Below are 20,009 nucleotides of genomic sequence, written 5' to 3'. Positions count from 1 at the left end.
ATTGGGTTACCGTGTCAGCTTTCCCCAGTCAGTATCCACAGGTGGAACCAGTGGAGTATGTGGCTTTGGATTATGCGATAAAGCGAATATCATTTCTACCTTTGGTCAGCAATGAATGAACATTATTGCCCGTAGTAGCTATGTAACTTCCACATGTAGGACCCACCCGGACCCGAGTGCGTGTATTCCGTTTGTATGAAACTTTGTTATCGATAACGGAAATATGGAGCCAAAGTGTATTTGGTGGTATGTGGCGGTGCGAGATACTGTAGTATTGATGACTAAGGTGGTACGTATCTGGCTAAGCTGTTTTCGGGTGGTGGGGTTGGCGATGTTTGTATGTGGCTGCAAGGTGGCTTTTTGAGGAGACTCGTGTTTCGTGTACAATGCTATTTTTAGAGGTGGGGATCTTGAATAGTGGCAGGTTATGACCGCGGATCGTCTGGTGTTTTAGGCTTGTATAGTACTGTATGTGCCTAGGTTTGAACCTTGAAGTTGTACATATAGAACTGCATCTTGTGGTGGCTATGCTAGAACACTTTAAAACAGGGTGGACTGGGTATATTTCAGGTTTCATGGATGAATCAGTGTTAGCTAAAGGTGAGGTAACGGTCTCAAGTGATATTCCCAATCTTGAAAGGCAAACATACATCACATGACGAGCACGAGACAAATGGCTAGGTACGGATCTGCAGGCATGATGCTTGGCTAGGTCAGCATGCGAGGGCTAAACCCTCATTGATGTGCTCATACTGTACAGTAGACTTGAATGTATCAGTCAAGAGTGTTGACCTTAGAAAAGGATAGAATGGAAGTATGTTCATTAAATCGAGATAGCTAGCAATGCAAATTGGCTGTACATCTAAGAAACGCGTGTATCGTATATATTCCCTTTATGCTGTAACCTCATCATCGAACCTTGAACCGCATCGCAAGATTCCCAAATACCTCCCCGTTCCCCTTCGACCTCTCAAGCATACTTTGCCTTAGCACACTCTTCATTTCCTCACTCCCAACCATCTCAACATATTCCGCCGCACTCCCCCAAGCCCCTCTCGCCTCAGGATCAGCCCCCTGCTCAAGTAACCACCTAACCCGCTCCACCGCCCCAGCCATAACAGCATACATAATAGGATGATGCACAACAACCCTCGACTCGCCCATCTGATTCACATCCGCCCCCCGCTCAACAAGCAACTGCATAATCGGAATTCGACTGGCATCGAACTCCTTACTGATAACACTTCTAGGCATAATCCCGGGCGAACAAGCCCCCGCCGCAAAATGCAGCGGAGTCCCATAATGAATCGACGCCCCCGCATTAAGAAGTAATCGCACAGCATCAACAGAACCCCGCGCCGAGGCCGCTTCCAGCGCAGCACAAGATTGCGGATTCGGTTGACCCGTAACATCACTGCTATCATGATGCGCACCTAGATTCGGATCTGCGCCGTGTGCGAGAAACCAGCACAACACGGGCAGGTGGGTTACTACCTTCGGTAGCAGGACAGTTCCATAATCGCCGGGGATATTGGGGCCCCAGCCCGACTGCGCGAGGAGTTCGAAAAGTGCAATTTGTTGATCTGGTGGTGCGGAGAGGATATGTACGGGTGTATTAGGTGTAATAGGGGCGCCGCTTGAGAGGAGATAGCGGGCGATATCGACATGGCCAGATTCGAGAGAGAGTATTAGGCCGTGATGGAGGAATGCGCTTGAGCGCTTTTGCGGAGAGATGACTGCGTGGACAGTGTGGAGGTCTCCTGATCGACAGGCGGATTCAAAGGAGGCGAAGTGAGCGGCTATATCGTTGAGGAAGTGTTGTTCTGATTCCATGGGCGTTTCTGTTTGCGGGAACCTTGGCGCTATAAAAGAGAGGCGGTTGTTCACATGGCCCATCCCTAGTTCTCGTTCTTCGTCGGCTCGCCTTGATTCTTGCATCATGATGCCCACTTCGCTGAACGACATGCTTGAAGGGAGTTGGAGAAGTTGAGATAAACCGGCAATCTTGTGGGGAGAGCCTCATGCCTTTTAAGGATTAGTTTCATGGATGACTCAGCATGAGACTGGTCGCAAGATGACCTGTTCCATCTAATCTGTAGAAAATTTTCCATGGAGAAATGTGATTGAGGGGCTCTATGCATTAGATTTGATGGATCTGACTCTGATAGCCCATTTGAAAGTGCAGAAGCGATCCATGGATTGTTCATGGATACCCGTGCAGACCCACCGAAAACCAAGACCTGCAGCTTCTATTCCCACTTGTTTGCCCTACGGAATGGCCCTATGGACCTCACTTGTATTAAGATCTGGAATGCCGACCATGGAAACTAATCATTCCTGTCTACATATCACCCGTGTCAATCCTGCTAGTCCGACGGTTCTCAAATGTGATTTTCGAAGACTGAAAGCAGAGCTAGATTCTATCCATGGGCCAATGTTCATACTCTCTCTCTCTCTCTCTCTCTCTCTCTCTCTCTCTCTCTCTCTCTCTCTACTAATATCAACCATGAGCCAAATTATGAGTGCTGGCCTTATCACATTATCTCAAGTTGCCCAGATCTCGAAGTCAAGGAAACTGGACAAAATTAACCTCTTCGCCGCATCGATACCGGGTTGCAAACGCTGAGGATATTAATGACATGGCTCTGCAGACGCAGATTCTTGATGATCCGCTCTTTGACAACTACGTTCCGAGTGACTTTTTGCCCATCACCCAATACCTTGTCCCTAGTGATGTCTTCAGTGATGAACACATTTACGAGAACGATGATGCAGATATTGAGGGCGAAACTAAAGTTGCACCGCTGTTCACACAAAATTCGATAGGCCTGAATCGATTTGATTGCCCCTCTCACTCATTCACATCCCTAAAAGTTCATCAAGATGACGAGCTAGAATCTCTTCTGTTGGGGGTGTAACCACAGTCACCAATAGCTCGTCTCGGAGGACACGGTTGTCCTGTGACCTTCCGGTGTACGTGAATCATACACAGAATCTAGAAGATTTTGAAAGTCTTAAATATTTCGATGAGAAAGTTTTCAACTTGGTTGAATTCTTGGTCAATAAAGCCAAAGAAACAACAATGGAGGAATTGACTTCACGCAGTTCATGGGTAAATATGCCATTCAATCATCCCTTGAGCCATTCAAATACCGTGGCCATATGCCAAATCTTTCAGACGGCTATTCCAGAGTCAAGTCATGTGGTTTGTAGGCAAGCTGAAATCACCAGCGATCATTTGCTATCACTTCCTCTGGTGGATGAGTCCTGCAAGAATACAGTCGGAGTATACATTAACTGTGCCGTGGGCACACCTTTTAAGCTTCAGAATAACCAAGTATCTGGGTTATCAGCTGGTTTGATGGAATGTCAAAATATGAACTCAGTTGCAAGCAATTGGGACAATACAAAGATCGATCACATTGCCATCTACGCTGGTTTCAAGTACGACAGATCTTAAGGATCGCGTGCGTCACCAGGAGCGTGCCATTGAAACCATACGCACAGGCAAAAGACCATATCACTATCAGGTAGTGCAAGAAAATCGAATGTTGGCCATCTTCCAATCCTCACTCCCTGATTTGGGGTTGAATTGCGCCCATGCTGGATGGCTCATTCGGCTATTGGAGATGGTAGTCATCATGCTATTAGATGCATACCTTCCTCTAGACTTAGGCTCATTTCGTACACGCTTTGGCATTGAAAGTGAAGAATATTTAAATACCCTGGATTCCTGTGGAATTTCCTCGGGGCAAATTCCGACCTTTGAACAAGGCGTTCCCGACAAAACAATCTGTCATAGATCTTACCAGAATATGGATCTGTCGGAATTGTCTATACATACTGTATCCAGTCTTTCGGAACTGGTATGACGGAGCAATTTCCAATGACAAGACCAAATTCCATGTTTACCTTGGGAGTTCCCTTTTGCTTTCATAAGAGCAGTCATCTCATTCAGGGTTATCTTCAAGAAGATGATCTGATGAATGTGTATATTCAAGTGGCTGTATGCATAGACTCTCCCATCATGGAGATGATGAATCATATCCGGATCTTGGTATTTGCCATAATGATCCTCGTAACTTAACGCTCGGGAATCTTTGAATAAATTTTTGAATGTGGACCTTGTGATTCGAGCTGTGTGTGACACTAGTTCTGACTTCATTGGAGACGGTGGATAGAGTGAATAAAATCAGGATCTGGATTTAGTCCACCAACTTTTGTACTTCTCCAGTCCTCTGCCTATCTTCCTCCAGTCGAACCTCGAAGATGTTTGGACCATGAGCAAAGTCTTGCGCCATATATGCCATTGCAATACTCTGTCTAGTACATACGACCATAGGGTGTGGAGAACAGGGCTTCCCGTCCGCTCAGCCGTACTTAAGCCACACGCCGGTTAGTTAGTAGTATGGTGGGTGACCACATGCGAATCCTAACTGTTGTATGTTTTTGTTTTCTTTTTTTGTTGTTGTTGATTGTCTAGGAAAATAAAAAGGATCTGAGGGGTTTAGCTTCCAAGGTTAGTGTTTGTCAGAAGAAGATCCTGGTCCGCTGTGCTTCACCTCCGTGCCTTGCTGAGGTGCATCCCCGAGTCCAAACACGCTGCCGGTTTGAGTGTCAGGATCAGCGTTGAACGTCGGGATTAGCAGCTTATTTTCTTCTGTCTTCAGCTCTATATAGAGCTAGACTTGCCTCTTCTTCTTCTTCTTCTTCTTCTTGCTCAGACAATCAAGCATGAATCGCCTCGCTTCTTCTGCTCCTTCTGTAGCCTTATTAGCAGTGTTTTATCTTCAGATTTCAAGCCTTATTTACCAGGTGTCGAAAAATGGTAATACAGTTTCCATGCTAAGCTCAACATGGCCACACTGCCGAGGGATCCAGGGGCCCGTTCTCAAAAATCGAGGGGCGTAATTCTCGTCTCCACATAGAGATCATCTATTATGATTTATATTACTAGTAATTCCAAGGTTCCGCTCTTCCTTTTCTTTTTCTCTTGTTTCTTTGCCTGACCTCATCTTGGGTACATTTACCTGGCATTTGAGCCAAGAAAGGGATTCATTGGACTGTTCATTCGTTCAGAATACGGCCCAGAACGATCAAAGTATCAATCATCATCATCATCATCACCGTCTCCCTTTGCCACGATGGCTATGCCTGGAATTTTTCAGCGTCGTCTTGACGAACCGACCTTGACGACAGAAGCCAAGTTCTGGCCAGGTGGCATTCCTTCTTTCATCAAGTCCCCAACAGAGAACTTTAATGTCGAGCCCTATGATTTCCCTCCGATCGTGAAGGGCTGGTATCGCTTTGTTCGGGAAAACTGGGTCTTGAGCGACGATGAAACGGATGACTCCAAGGCTCAACAACGTCGATCCCTGATTGAAACCTGGGTCACCGCCCAGCAAGATTTCCGAGATGTACGTTCTATGATTCCCTATAAATAAATCCATAACATATACATCTCTGGATATAGAGGCTAATATAGAACAGTCATATACAAACAAGGCCCCAGACCCAGAACAACGATTCTCGCAGAAGGTGAGATTTCTATTTATTTTGTTCTTTACAATCGGTCCGCGACGACGTCGGGAGGTATCCGTTTTTTGACCCATTATAGGAAATCTCCAATTACGGCTGCTACTACCACAGTAAGCTTGTCCCTTGGGACTTGTATCTTACTGCAGACGCCCCAAGACCATCAACCAACTGGGCGCTTTGGTTGAAGATTCAGTTGATGTTCTATGATTACAATAGGATGTGGGGTCATGTCGCAAAAGAAACATTTACAATCACGCCAAGGGAGAATGATTTTGTTACCCTTGATAACATCAAGCGGTACCAGGGTCTGGAGACTGCTGATTTCGGCATCGTAGCCTTTAACAATGTGGGGGAGGCAGTCTATGATTCCTATCATCCCTCTCCAATTATTGTGGATGATTATGCGCTGAATACCGGCATGGTACTCCTTATTCTTTCCTACGTTAATGGCGTGCCTTATCAAGGCTACCGCATTCGTGCCTTGAATTTCTTCTCTTTGTCGTTGCCTATAATAGGGACGGGAAAGCGATTGAAAACCCTTCTAGAACCATATGGACAGGAACAGGACCCGATGGACGAGAGGATTTATTTTGACGATGAAGCGTAAGTTCAAAAGCCCGGAAGGCTATGAGCGATATGAATTAACAATATGTTCTTTGATAGGCTTGACATGAAAAAACCGCTTCTAGAGATTCTATTGACTGAGTCAGAGGAGCAAGAGGTGGACGATGACGAAGTGGAGGACGCGTTGATTGAACTAGCTCCGGGCTACGTAGAAGCAGAGGCAGAAGGAGACGGGCTGGCAGAAGGGTTCGATCTATTTGGCTCGGGATTTCAATCCATATTACTGACGTGATGTACATAAATATCACATGCATGCTTAGTTTGCATGGCGACCATGTTGATGCTGTTGGAGATGACGAAGACGGCGGATGCTGTAAGAGCCTTTTTTGTCCTCTACTTCCTCCCAGGAGTCATCATGTTGTTTGATCTTCTCGGCATCGTAATAGTAACCACCGAGGTCTTCACCATCTTCATCAATTGTTACACCTGTTGAAGATACTTAGTAATCGATTTCTCCTAATCCGGGAGGACTTGCTGTATAAACTCACTTTGAATTTCCCAGTTATCGGCATTGCGGGGATCAAGTCCTCTTTGTGCGATGGTCTGGGCTGCAGTGAAGGTGACCCTACACGCCGTTGTCTGGAGATAGATGGTCTTCTTATTCTTAGCTTGGACGTACTTGTATACTCCCATGGCATCAGGCTGATTCGATATAGGGGCTGAGCCCTTCGATGACTTTTTGCCCGCGTAAGCACAGAAGGCATTGTTCTGCGATCCTGACGATTTCGGGCCCCACTGGAGATTCGGATTGCCATTCAAATTAACTCCCCCAAGAACAAAAAGGAGACCTGTTCCGGAATTTTGGCTCGGATTCTTCGATGCGCTGCTATCCAGCGAGCCACCATATGGAGGTATGGAATTGCGGTCCGTCCAGTAATTCATCAGCGAGAAGGTGTATTTCCGGTGATTGTTGGTGCCGGATGTGTCAATGTCTTTCCAAGACTTCTTCTCAATCTAAATAGATATGAAAGTTAGCACTTTATTGCCCTTTTCTAAATTATCCCAGAAATTTGAAAAATTTCGCGGTTACTAAAAGCGAAGGGGGGAAACATACATTATCATAGATCCGCGAAAGGAGGCCATTGATACTAGCCTGATACCCCTGCTGGGCATCGGGTACACATGCAACTTCCTGTGATGAGCACAAGAAAGATAGATTAGCTTCGGGAGAACGAGGAAATATCAGCGAAGAGGGAATAGTAGCTTACCGCTCCAGTACCTCCTTCTTCACAGGCGTTAACTGTATTTATTTGTCAGTAGGAGAAGGGCCATTGTCCATTGAGAAATCACTCACATGGGAACTCGTCACAAGAGATACTTTCGACATAGCCGTCCATAGCCTGTGCTGCTTTGTAACTTGTCTTTGCAGCCTTTTGGACAGCCTGTGGCCACATGCTCATTTTCTCATCGGAGCATTCCTTTGTCTTTTGGCCACAAGCATCGCCTCGGTTCGCTGATTGACCTCCGTTGATATATGTGAGTAGCTTCCAATTTGCTCCCGTGTTTGCATCCATGCTATGCGCCTGCAAATAATTCTTGATGTTCTTGCAAATGCCAATGAAGCTCACCGAGGGTGTTTTTTTGTTCGTTTCTTCGTTCTCGTTACCGATCTTAGTATCCAGGAAAAATGCGCAGTTATAAAACAAGGCAGGGGGCTCATGACATGTTGTGCTGGCTCGCTTTGTGGAATCTGGGGTCGAATCGCAATAGCCCTTCAACACATCTGTCTCATTGTTGCAGCATCTGAAGTAGGCATCGAAAAGGCCCTTATCACTGTCAATTTCTTTCACCAGCCTATCAGATGTATCGCTTCGCTTGCTGACGGTGTCATCGTCCGACGAGTAGGAGATACATGTTTTGTCTATCAGCGTGATAGGATCGGTGGGTGAAGCAACATCGTACTTGCTACCCCAATAAGCCAATCCGTCAACAAACCTATTAACAGCCGATCAGTAAAAAGAAGAAAATAGAATGGCTCTTAGAATAATGGCGAGCTCACGAGACATCTGCTTGAAGAAACAGAGAATAAATGTAATCGGCCCAGTAGCAGAACTCTGCGGCTGACCCTTGCAATCCTGTGGATGCTGTGGCACTGACACCAAGGCTGACAGTATTTGACACGCCTGCTGTCACATAGCCGTCCATAAGGTTGCCACCTAGGACAGAGATACCGAATTTCACTTTGGGTGTCAGGCCTAGAGCTAATGTTCCGCTCGCGGAAACGGAAGCATCTAGCCGAGGTGTAACAGAGAAAGTATCAGGCTCATCATCGCCATCAGTGTCGGAAAGTTTTCCAGGAGTGATGCTAGCGGCTTCTCCATCTGAGTCCTGAGGGAAATAGACCTCTGCCTTTGGCCAACTGACCACAACGCCAGCATTGAGCTCACCAGAAACAGTCAACGAAGTATCCATGGACCCAGTCAGATCTAGAGCTGGTCCAATACTGATCAGACCCTTGATGGACATTCCGGGGAAAGTGATCCCACTGATAATCTCTATCTCCCCAGAAGTGCTCTGGAATGATGCTTCTCCCCGAAGGGTCAGCAGAACTTCGGCCTCGGGCTCGACTGAGAAGTATCCATATGCAGCAATCAGTTTCGGGGTTGGCAGGATAGCACCTTCAAAATAGTATGCATATTGCGCATCCAGACCCAAATGAAAGTATGCATCCAGATCCAGGGTCTTGTCGACCCCACCGCAGTTATTTTCCCAATGCAAAAGTTTGTGAGATTGCTCATACTCAAGGGGCAGGGTACCAGAGTCCTCTTTTACGATAGTGGTCACCTTCTTAAGCCAAGCACTGAATGACCCAAACCACCTCTTGCGCTTGTCTGGAGACTTATCGGTCACATCGTCCCTAGGAAAACCTCAAATTAGTCACATGATTGCTGAAGATTTTCCTTGTTCCTTACCAGTATTCGAGGAGGTTAGTATAGTCGATCCGGAAGTTAACGTCTCCCTTTTCTTCCTCGCTCGCTGCAGCAAGGTCATAATCGACCGTGAGCTCATACACATCGTCTGAGGATCTTGAGTTGAGTCCCGTAGTCGAGCCTTCTGGAACAAGGCTAATGACTCTTGCATAAGGTCCAGCTCCACGATACAATGGCATCTTCACAATCGTATTAGAAGCACCACCGGAAAAAATGGTTTGGCATCCGGAGCTATCCTGGAGCAATGAGGAGCATTTGATGCGGTATTTCTCAACCTCATTATCAAATGTATCACTGCGGGCTTCAAAGATGTTGCGCTTGCGTACATTTCGCTTGAGAATTGTTGAGTCGTCATCGTCAAGGAATGTCCATTGATCGACAAGAGACTCATCGTAGGCGTCTGTGTCACCATCAATCATAACGAAGGCAAATGGATCTTCCTCCGCGTCATTTCCAGCCTCATCATTGGCTGTGGCTTCGGGGTTGTAGTAGTAACTGAAATTGTTTTCATCGGGGTATTCAAACAAGTCTTTGGGATCGACTGGGGCGTCCGAAGTGGCTGCTGGAGGGTCACAACAGAGCTTCTGCATGCCACTATCGCAATCAAAGTCCTCCTCTGAGCTTAATGCTCTTATTACCAGATTTGAGCGCTGCGTGATCAAAACCTTGTCACTTGGGCATGAATCGTTGCATCCATACCAATCACAATTCTTGAGAGTGTCTGGTATATTCGATTTAGCTTGAAGGGTATCGACGTTTGAAGAGAGTTCGACTTACCCTTCGAAGGACAGCAGAAGGTGGACACTTCGAAGTCGCACATCTCACTGTTTTCATTCAAATCTAATACAGGATGTGTTAATGACATGGTTTCAATTTTACCGTTTTCAGGTTAAGTGATTGTTGAAACTTACTCGGTCCCGCGTAGTACGACTCATTTGTGAAGGCATATTGGTCATTGCTACACCCCTGCTTGCAGTCCGTCCAACTGCACTTATCCCCCAGTGTTGTGGATGAAGAGCAACACAATGATCTTGAGTTCAGCGTACAGGCTGTGGATCCAGTGCGATCAACATAGTGATCTCTCACGAGCTCAAAGTCATCTCCACATATGCCGTCAGTTCCTCCAGTGCAGAGACCGTCCGTTGCACCTCCAGCCCAAGTACAGCTCGGCATAGCATCTGTTGGACAACAAATAAGTCTATACTGGGCATCGGTGTCTTCATACTCCGTCGTTGTTCCGGTGGTACAAAGGTGATCGTCAGGATCTGTGATCACACCATAAGAGCCCTTGTGGACATAGTCGAGCACACTGTAGCCTGATTTGCACTGGCCCTTGTTGTAGTCTTGACAACCAGTTATGTAGCAATCCGCGCCTGTATAAGCATTATATGCGTGGGTGAGTGCTGTAGCATCATCGGAACTTTCTGAGCCTCCTTCCAAAAGTGCCGAGCCGTCTACGGTCTTGTTGAGTAAGGCACTCATCGCCTGCCAATCATATGTATCTTGATCAAGCGCCCATATCATGATACCGCCAAGACAATGATCGTTGGCCCAAGATATCTTTTGTTGGAAGGTGTGGCCGTTGTCGTATGAGACCCACTGAATTTCGTTCCAGGTAACGTACATTACTGCGGCCTCTTCATTCCAGATGGGATCCGCATCGACCGATTCGATAATTCCCATGATTTCTGAGTTTAGAAAATTAGAATATGAGGGAGATGAGCCATATAGGGAGCTTGACAAACCTTTGTAGGATAATATACCTGAAGTCTGCGTGCAAGTTCCGTTTTCGCCTCCTCCCACAAAAGGACAGCCAGGGTCGGTGCACGTATCAACGTCCAGCTCAAATGAACGACCGTAGAAACCAATTCCAAGAACCACCTTGGATGGGTCGATATTGTTTCTCCAAAGCAGGTCCATGCCCTCAGCGATCTCAGTGAGATTTGTATGAGCGCCGACAATTTTCCCAATATAAGGGTCAGTACCATCCCATACACCGTGCAAATCATAGGTCATCATGTTTGCCCAGTCAGCGCCATTCTCAAGATACTTGGCAACATCAAAGTGACGAAGATACCAGTAGCTTGACGGAATAGTGAATGTCAGGCCAAAACTGCTACCGCTGGCGTCGAACACGGTACGGATCTCCTTGATCAACAAGGCGTAGTTTTCCTTGTCATCTGCGGAACCGCCCCGCTCTGAGGCAACAGGGTATTCCCAGTCAAGATCCGCACCATCAAATCCGTACTTCAAGAGAGTGTTATAAAGACTCTTTGCAAAGGACTTACGGCCTGCGGCCGTGGAAGACATTGTCGACCAGTACTTGGCGCTGTCTCCATCATTGAACGACCAACCACCAACTGACAGGTAGCATTTCAGGGAAGGGTTATCCAGTTTCAAGTCGACAAACTCCTGGACTAGGGCGGTCAAATCGTTAGTTTGATCATCAGGGAGATAGACCTCCCAGTCCCCACCCCATGGTTGGAAAAGTGCAAAGGCGTAGTTGACATGGGTGAGACTACTAGCTGGCAGGTCGCCAGGTCTCCAAGAGTCACAGGTGCGACTGGAAGACCAGCTCTCGTAGTAGCCGATGACCCGCTTCAAGACATCGTTGGATGAACAAGAGGGCTCGTTGGCATTGAAGCAATTATTCTGACACTTATCATCGCAGAAGTCGCTTGTTGTTCCACAGAATCCAAATTGCGAGCAGCATACATTCAAGGGACACTCTGCTCCTTTGGTAGCGGCCCATTTTCCACACTCCGCTGTGGCATTGCAGTTGCTCACACAGGTGTCTCCGCAAGAATTGACTGGGTCATACCCGCATAGCTATTCGTGGTATAGTCAGAATGTGCACAATGACAAGCTAAATGGCTCAGAGCATCAAGAAGGGGGTTACATACACCAGATGTTTGTCCACTGTCTACTCCACAGCATGCGCCGTTGACGCAAGGGCTTGTCGAATTGCAAACATAGAACTGTGCCGAGATGCACTGAGCTTGAACAAGAAAGAGAAGGATGACCGCCGCGAAGAGAGATACTTGAAAGCTTCCGACCCCTCGACGGCGCGGATACGCGGAATGAGCCGGGGCTCTTCCCTTCATCTTTCGATCTGTACACTAAGTATACAGGTTGAGAGATTTGACAAAATTTCAATCAAGCTAAATCTCATCCATTACTTAGTATGTATCTTATAAGTTCCTAAGGAAATTTTACTACTCCTAATCGGTGCGCGAATTTTTCCTTCATGGCCCATATGGCCTGCATCTCTCTCATAGTACACTAAGGCCATTAGCGGATCCAAATCCCTCCCATATCCACTATAGAGTTACCTCGTTCACAGGAACGGAGCTTGCGAAAAATCCTTCGACCCTGAAAGATATTTCAGCTCTAAGAATATCATTCTTATTGGTGAAATGGAACGGAGCCCCTTGTCGCACCAGAGCTAGTTTGCAGTAGCCATCGTGCCAAGCCGTTCAAACCTTAAGTAATGGAGACATCGGATCAGGGGGCCTAACTCGAACCTCAGCCTTGGAGGAGCCTTGCTAAGGACAACATCCGAGTACGAGGCTCCCGGGCCCCCCTTCCGCACCGCACCTTAGTACATACTACATAGACGACCCGTACTCCACCAATCGACCGAACACCAACCAGAGACATGATTAAATTGCGCCAAGATCTTGAGTTCATCACACAAAATTGAAATCAGCCGCGGTACGAATACCAAGCCCCAAAAATGCTTGGCAAAGGCTTGATCAAGATCATATCAGCAATATAAAGTATTGCTGAGAATATAGTACATGGCCTTTGATAGTCAAATTCTACGAAACGACAGCGCCATCAAAAGGTATTATCTAAAAGTATCGTCTTTTCAGGGACTAACATGGTTCCATAAATTAGAGTTTACGTAAAGCTTTGTATACAGCCCCCAATGCATTTATTACCACTAGCCAGAAACCAGTATCAAATGCTACCCTGGATGGTCCAATTTTGCAAGCGAGGCTACGACTGAAACCTGCTCGTCCACTAGAGAAAACCTTCATGCGGCTTTTTAAATTAATCTGTCTTCAGAGTCCACTTCGGTGTTTGAAATTTTTAATTTTAAAATTTGAGCGATTTGATTGCCGAGATCGGATGAAGATACGGCCAGCTTCGATTGCTGAGGTAGGTCTCTTGCTTTCATTAACTGTGGTCCATTGGCATCTAGGAATATCATTTTCGTGGTTTCCTTTGTTTATTATTTATTTTCAGCAACCTTGGAAGACAACATGTATTCATCTTTTCTGAATCAGTTTGTCTGCCGGCTGGCTATCTTTCTACTGTTCACTGTCGGTTCTGTCACAGCCAATTCGGATTATTTCCAGGTCTATTTGCCGGAGACTTTATCGGGGATTTCTGCAACAGACTCATGCATCACCGCGCTCACTAGCAATGTCACTTGCTCCCCTGACCTGAAAAAAGCTGTGACAGACACAAGTACCTGGTCTGCAAATGGCCTTTCTCAAATCTGCGCTGCCAACTGCAGCGTCTCTTTGGAGAACTATGTATCTTCGGTCAATACGGCGTGTGGCTCCTCTACAACTTACAACATCTCCAACACTTTGCAACTTGCCTCCGATGCTGGAAGTGAGATGCAGTGGCGGTATAATGCCACATGTCTCAAAGATCCGTCTACAGGAACCTACTGTAACACTTTATTACAGTCAGGCATGAATGGATCAAGCAGCACAGTCAAGTGTAGTACTTGCTACCTCACATACTTGCACACCGTGCTCAACTCCAAATGGGGTCAAGATCTTTTCAGCCCGACTGTGCTCCAAAATCAGGTGAAATCATGCTCAACAACCGGGTACTCGGTCACCTACACCCCAACCTCAACGACTTCCTCAACTTCAGTCTCCTCGTCTGCTACAGATACTCCGCGTTGCAATACCACTGATGGTACCTGGAATACCTACACAGTAAAGTCTGGCGATACCTGTACAGGGATTTCGGCCTCTCAAAACGTATCGACCGGTATCTTAACCAGCATCAACGGTCTTGACACGGGTTGTACGCATTTATCAGCTGGTGCAGATATCTGCCTTCCAGATGTGTGCCAGGTGTACTTGGTCCAGTGGAACGATACAATCTCTGGCATCCTCAACAAGCTCTCGCGTGATGTGTCACAGACTCAGTTTCTGTCATGGAACCGGAACATCAACTCCGCAAATCCTGATCTCTCTGCGGTCGGTGGAAAATATATTTGCATCAGTCCTCCGGGCTCATTGGAGCTGGGCACTACATTCCCATTGAAGGCAGCAACAACAGCCGTGTGAGTGACTCTTGAAGTATTTTCCGACCCTTTTGTATCTCAATGTCTCTAACTTACTATAGCTCTGTTCCCACTGATGCCGTTACAAGTTCAAACACCAAATGTGGCTACTGGCACCAAGTTCAAGGCAACGAGACCTGTGATACACTGGTGTCTGACTTCGGAATCACCAAGAATGACCTGATGTTTCTCAATCCACAAATTGACTCTGGCTGTACCAATCTATGGCTGGGCAATAGCTATGTTAGTTTAAAGAACTCCTATCGCCACTTTTACGTTGACTAATAAATATATGAACTAGTGTGTTGAGCCAGTCGGGAACGTTAAAACATACTCTGGTTACAGCAACAATGGCACAGCAACATATACTCAGCTGAGCGCCACCATTCAAGCAAACAACACCATGACAGCCAACCGGACTACAAGGTTAGTACTCAGCTAATTCCTATCTCTACCTACTGCTCTTATAAAAGGCTCACTCATCAGCTACTCATACTATTCCTGGGCCACCAATACCACTACAACTGCTTTTACCTCTACAAATGGTACGGTTCAATCAATGCTATCAAGTTACACCCTCTGCGATGAAGCAGATGAAGCATTCAACATCACAGATGGTGATCTCACGCAAGAGATGTACGAGGACGAGGCCTGGATGTCTGAGTACCAGCGTGTGTGCTATATTCCTATCGATGGACCCATCCCCACCCGCGGGTTCAACTACAGCATCACTTTAGATTCGAGCCCTTATTACACAACAAGTAACACTGCGACAGCTGCTGCGTCCATCACTGTCACCACCGCCAGTCAAACTTCTTCAACGACTACACAGTCAGCCACTTCTACCGGTCTCACGGTCTCTCCCAATGGCCTTTGTGGCAGTAGCAATAGTGATTACACTTGTACTGGGTCGCAATTCGGGTCATGCTGCAGCAAGTATGGATACTGGTGAGCTTTCCTCTTCCCAAGTTGCAATTTCTTCTGTGGATGAGGAAAAAGTGATGATCGCTAACCATTTTCCTTTCTTTTCGAAATGTAGTGGAAGTGGGACAGATTACTGTTCGTCAGCTAACTGTGATTCGGATTACGGAACATGTTCCTGATGAGTTACTATCAGCTTTGCATGGGGTTTCAAGAAATACATAAGATTTTGTTCCTTATACATACCCGCTCAATGTGTATACATCCATCCCATATACGCATGTATTTTTGATTATCATTTATCCTCTGTTCCCTCCTTGCTCTTTAATTCAAATTAGCAATGATTGCAGTCGCACTAGGTGGCACTCTCTACTGAAGCCGTATTGCCATCCAAGTGATCATCATCGGTCTCCCTGGGTTCCTAGGGTATCAAGTCCAAGAGAATACCACATTGAATTTATAATATATTTCTCCAGAACGACTCTGTAACATGCTTGCCAGATTTTGGTTTCATCAACTGAATAAGCTTGGAAGTGGATCGTAAGATACAACCTTAGAAGCAGGAAGAAATCGGGCCGCATTCAAGCCACACGCCGGTTAGTTAGTAGTATGGTGGGTGACCACATGCGAATCCTAACTGTTGTATGTTGTTGCTTTTTCATTTTTGTGCACTTCATGTCTATTTGTGGGAAAACTTTGTTTGGAGGGCTTTCAGTGTTTCCAACTTCAACCGTACAGGGAGCAGATGACGCAGACTTTGAATTGGTACTATGACCCTGCTCAGGGGATGTAGCAACGTTTTATGTATGCCGAACTTGTTACTGTTACTGGTTCAGAGTTGGAGTGGGCAGGCCTTCGTTTCTCTTCGACCAGCAAAGTCCTCAAAATGGAACCTTGCTCCAATTGTAAAGTGACTGCATCCTCGAGGTGGAGGCTTCACTTTAAAGCCCAAGGCCTGGTTCTGTGCAATTCTTGCTACATGTGGATGTGGGATTATGGAGAAGATCGCCCTCGTGAAGTATGGATCCGACAAAGAGACGGTAAAGTTTGCATGAAATGCGGATCAACTACCACACGGAAATGAAGACTAATTCGATCTTCCTCAGGTCAAGCAAGTGGAAAGTATCAATGCGCTTCGTGTTCGAGGAAGCAGCAGACAGCAGAGGATAGCCTGATACGGCGCTTGGGCTACTACCGTTGCCATGCGGTACGACAGATTCTCCAGAATGGCCCTCTCCTCGAGCTTGCCAGATCTCTGCTACAACGACAGATACTCGGATAAGGAAAGAAAGCAGCGACGTGAAAGGAAAACGTGCATCAATTGCCATGTTGACTTCGGAGGCAGGATCAAACAGCAGTGGAACGCAAAGTTAAAGCACTGGCTTTGTAACGCCTGTGAGAAGGACATTTCGGAACATGGCTGTATTCGAGTAACTGCCATCCACTTGAAGGTATTAGTTATCCGATGTGAAGTATGTAATGCCCTTTGGGCAGAGCGGTGGAGATTCTTTGCAAATGACCCAATAGGCAATAAATCTCATGGGAGAGTGCTCTGTGGGCGTTATTTTGCCAAGTGTGAGAACACCCCGATCAAGGTCAAGACACCCGGGACAATCGAATTTGGGGACAGAACACAAGACCAAGCAAGAGTCGGGTCAGCGCTCAAGGATACTGAGTTTCAAGACATGATGAGCAAAAGAAAAAGGCTAAGCCAAAACTACATTCTCGTCGACTACCTGAAGCGAAAGCATGGCATTGTATTGAAAATTGATATGATGCTAGAAATTCGAGCCAGGAAAACATGAATTTTTTCTGGTGCAGGCAGCCTGCAATATGAACGCTTTCCTTTTTGATGTGTTACTCGGCAATGGGAACTACTTTTGAAAGAGAGTGCCCTTTTAGAAATTCAAACTGGCATTTTACATCCAGGTCCATGCTAAGAAGAAGAACATTGTGATATGCTGCTCCATATTGTGGATTCAGTAAAATGGCACGGCATCGAGCAGAGGTGCAGGGGAAGCATACTGTAGTAAAGCCAGGTTAGTATGCAATCGGTCGTCTGCGGTCTTTTAGTTTCGGCTTCCTCGGCTTCCTCCCAACCACCATCAACTGCTTCAATGGAATAATAATAATGTTTGGTTGATAAAGACGAAAAATGAAAATAGGAAAAAGAAGAGCAAAAAAACAACAGCCGAGCTTGGATAGCAGGCGATCGCGGTAACCACTGCGCCATTGCGACAAACGTCGCAACCAGGACTCGAACCTGGGCATCCGAAGAAAATCGCTGTACTTAAACCCTTACGTCAGACTGCTGCTGAACTTTTTTTCAATAGTTTGACATATAACCGACATCTGTAAGACGCATAATTGTACTAAAGGTTTGTTTGTGTGTATCCATGAAATGCAAACAGATTGCGTTTTGATCCATTGTATCTATCTCCACAATATATCTTGTCGTATTCAGGAAGAAAAAAAAATTTAGAACTGAAAGAAATGAAAAGCAAAAAAAAAAAAAAACAACAGTCGAGCTTGGATAGCAGGCGATCGCGGTAACCACTGCGCCATTGCGACAATCGTCGCAACCAGGATTCGAACCTGGGCATCCGAAGAAAATCGCTATGCTTAAACCCTTATGTCAGACTGCTGTTGGAAAATGATGTCTTTACTTTGAAATATAAGGGAGGGACGCTTCCTACCCTAAGGCACAGCTAATTACTCACAATTCTTTCAACAATGAGTACTTGTTTGTGTACCCAAAAAAAGGTAAAGAGACATCCTTTCCAGCAAGAATTTGTATTCCCAATGACCAAAAAAATCCACTAGTTTTCTTACAAATCATTACCGCAGTGGAGGTCTTCGACTACGAGACGGTAGCTACACTGGTGAACACCGCATCACTGACATTTCTATTGACGCACATCATTACGAAATTCGGGTGGACCGAGGTTAGAGGTCTGGCTAGGGATTCATTGTGATGTTTACCGTGGCAGTAGGGAAAGCAGGAAATAACGGAAGTATCGTCAACTATGATATTGGAGCTAGGTTCAAATTGAGCATTTGAATATAATCCAGCGTCTCCAGCAGAGGCTTAGAAGAAGATTCTTCACAAAAATATAAGAATAACTGACATTCACGACTAGAGTTGAAAACAGGCCAAATATTGATGTATGTCTTTGGGATAGATGCAACAGTGCTCAAGCAGTGGCGGTCTCAAGTAATACATCGGGCTGCCGCAGTCCTCTCAGTCAGAGGATAATCAGTCACCATCAGAGAATATACGTACTGGTTCGATAAGTGGTAATGTAGGATACCTCGGTCGCAGGCGAGCTTCCTATGCCACTGCAGCATTTTCTGATGGCAACAGTGGGCATGGCCCAGGCCCTTGTCGCGGATACTGGATATTTTCCATAGTAGGGGCCCGTTCAGGATGTCCCGTAGCAATTGTCTTCGAACGCGCGAGGGTGCTTGCCACGGTCGCTGAACACGTCGAGATATGGGTGGTCAGGAAAATTCGATAGTGAGTTGCTAGCAACCTTGCAAGGGTTATGAGAGAACTTAGTGGAAGGTCAGCCATGTAGTTCACCGAGAAAAAAAAAAAAAAAAAAAAAAAAAAAAAAAAGGAGCGGCTGATGGTGGAAACGACAGTTGTCTTGCTGTCAATTCGGCCATCCTTTTGTGGACTAGGAAGTCCATGGGTGATGGTCCATGCTCATTAAAGTGGTGTGGATGCGGTGAAAATCCATGTAAAACCAATGTGGCCATCACTCCGTCGCTGGACTCTCAGTGCCATACCTAGAATTTCACTGACTCGACCTCTGTTAAGATGGCTGTATCCATGTTCATCCCCGGGCTGTCATGACCTCCAATCCATTCTCCTTGGCAACGCCTCAGCTGGGCCAGCTAAAACCGAATCAGAGTCAGGGAGGCTATGGAATAGGGCTCCTATTGGAAGATTGATGAGCGGGCTGCTGGTATCCAGTGGGCTTATATCTAGTCGGATGGCTGCGGAGATGGGGATGGGAAGGGGTGTAAAGTCCCGAGGAAAGTCAGTACCCACTTACCAGGTGGGTATAAAAGGAAAATAAGGGAGAATCGTAAAGTCTCTACCTTGGAAGAGAAGGAATGCTTCATGAGCCAGCATTATTTGGTATTTTTCGAGAGAGAATTTGTAGAAGTTGGGCACGTTCCTCCGGCTCGCTGTTGACTCTGCATCGCTGAAGACATCGATGATACAGACAGTGTGTATTGGAACGTTCCGTCATGGAAATATAAAGTTCATGATGATTTTACCGAGCTGGCCTAGGCATACGTACGAACTCTCTCGATTGGGAACCTTAGTCCTGCTAGCATTTGCGGCATCTCGTGTTAATGGATAACGGTTATATATACTCCCAGTAGTCGAAGTAAAACAAGGAGACTTGATGAGCATCATCTCAACGATGATTTCATGCGCGAGAAAAGGATTAGAGGGCTAGAGCCACTAAGATGAGGGCATACTACCCACTACCCACTGTCTTAAAAAGTTCAAATAAGTGTATAAAGTCGACGACCTTGTTGGAAGACAGGAATGCACAATCGGTATGGTGGTCAATTTGGGAAATTTGGTGTTCCGATATGAATTATATTAGTGGCGAAAACCTTCAACAACAGTCTGACGTAAGGGTTTAAGTACAGCGATTTTC

General features: G+C 46.1%; 6 protein-coding genes across 6 annotated transcripts; 3 read left to right on the top strand and 3 right to left on the bottom strand.

The window, feature by feature from the left end:
- Positions 1–909: 909 nt before the first annotated feature.
- Positions 910–1,965, bottom strand: N7484_002382 (ankyrin repeat domain-containing protein; the record flags this gene model as incomplete). The annotated part of the gene is made up of 1 exon (XM_057112802.1): positions 910–1,965. One exon carries the CDS (start codon positions 1,963–1,965, stop codon positions 910–912), a length of 1,056 nt encoding a protein of 351 aa, XP_056977539.1.
- A 674-nt stretch (positions 1,966–2,639) lies between these two features.
- On the top strand, positions 2,640–2,918 carry N7484_002381 (uncharacterized protein; the record flags this gene model as incomplete). Its single annotated transcript, XM_057112801.1, has 1 exon — positions 2,640–2,918. One exon carries the CDS (start codon positions 2,640–2,642, stop codon positions 2,916–2,918), a length of 279 nt encoding a protein of 92 aa, XP_056977538.1.
- Positions 2,919–5,144: 2,226 nt separating this feature from the next.
- N7484_002380 (uncharacterized protein) lies at positions 5,145–6,394 on the top strand (the record flags this gene model as incomplete). Its single annotated transcript, XM_057112800.1, has 4 exons — positions 5,145–5,417; positions 5,491–5,538; positions 5,618–6,141; positions 6,202–6,394. The coding sequence occupies 4 exons, from the start codon at positions 5,145–5,147 to the stop codon at positions 6,392–6,394; spliced, it is 1,038 nt and encodes a 345-aa protein (XP_056977537.1).
- A 24-nt stretch (positions 6,395–6,418) lies between these two features.
- N7484_002379 (CAZyme family GH18) lies at positions 6,419–11,921 on the bottom strand (the record flags this gene model as incomplete). Its single annotated transcript, XM_057112799.1, has 10 exons — positions 6,419–6,588; positions 6,651–7,116; positions 7,217–7,294; positions 7,371–7,402; positions 7,457–8,097; positions 8,162–9,019; positions 9,075–9,813; positions 9,870–9,932; positions 10,004–10,780; positions 10,838–11,921. Coding segments are annotated over 10 exons (4,908 nt in total), but the record flags the coding sequence as incomplete, so codon positions are not given.
- Positions 11,922–13,360: 1,439 nt separating this feature from the next.
- On the top strand, positions 13,361–15,509 carry N7484_002378 (uncharacterized protein; the record flags this gene model as incomplete). The annotated part of the gene is made up of 5 exons (XM_057112798.1): positions 13,361–14,406; positions 14,469–14,649; positions 14,708–14,832; positions 14,893–15,354; positions 15,446–15,509. The coding sequence occupies 5 exons, from the start codon at positions 13,361–13,363 to the stop codon at positions 15,507–15,509; spliced, it is 1,878 nt and encodes a 625-aa protein (XP_056977535.1).
- An 885-nt stretch (positions 15,510–16,394) lies between these two features.
- On the bottom strand, positions 16,395–16,655 carry N7484_002377 (uncharacterized protein; the record flags this gene model as incomplete). The annotated part of the gene is made up of 1 exon (XM_057112797.1): positions 16,395–16,655. One exon carries the CDS (start codon positions 16,653–16,655, stop codon positions 16,395–16,397), a length of 261 nt encoding a protein of 86 aa, XP_056977534.1.
- Positions 16,656–20,009: the final 3,354 nt, after the last annotated feature.

Source organism: Penicillium longicatenatum (genome assembly GCF_028827895.1).
Source record: "Penicillium longicatenatum strain IBT 33135 chromosome Unknown contig_1_segment0_segment0, whole genome shotgun sequence".
NCBI lineage: Eukaryota > Fungi > Ascomycota > Eurotiomycetes > Eurotiales > Aspergillaceae > Penicillium > Penicillium longicatenatum.
Note: the sequence above shows the minus strand (reverse complement) of the source record. Positions and strands in the feature narration are given on the sequence as shown.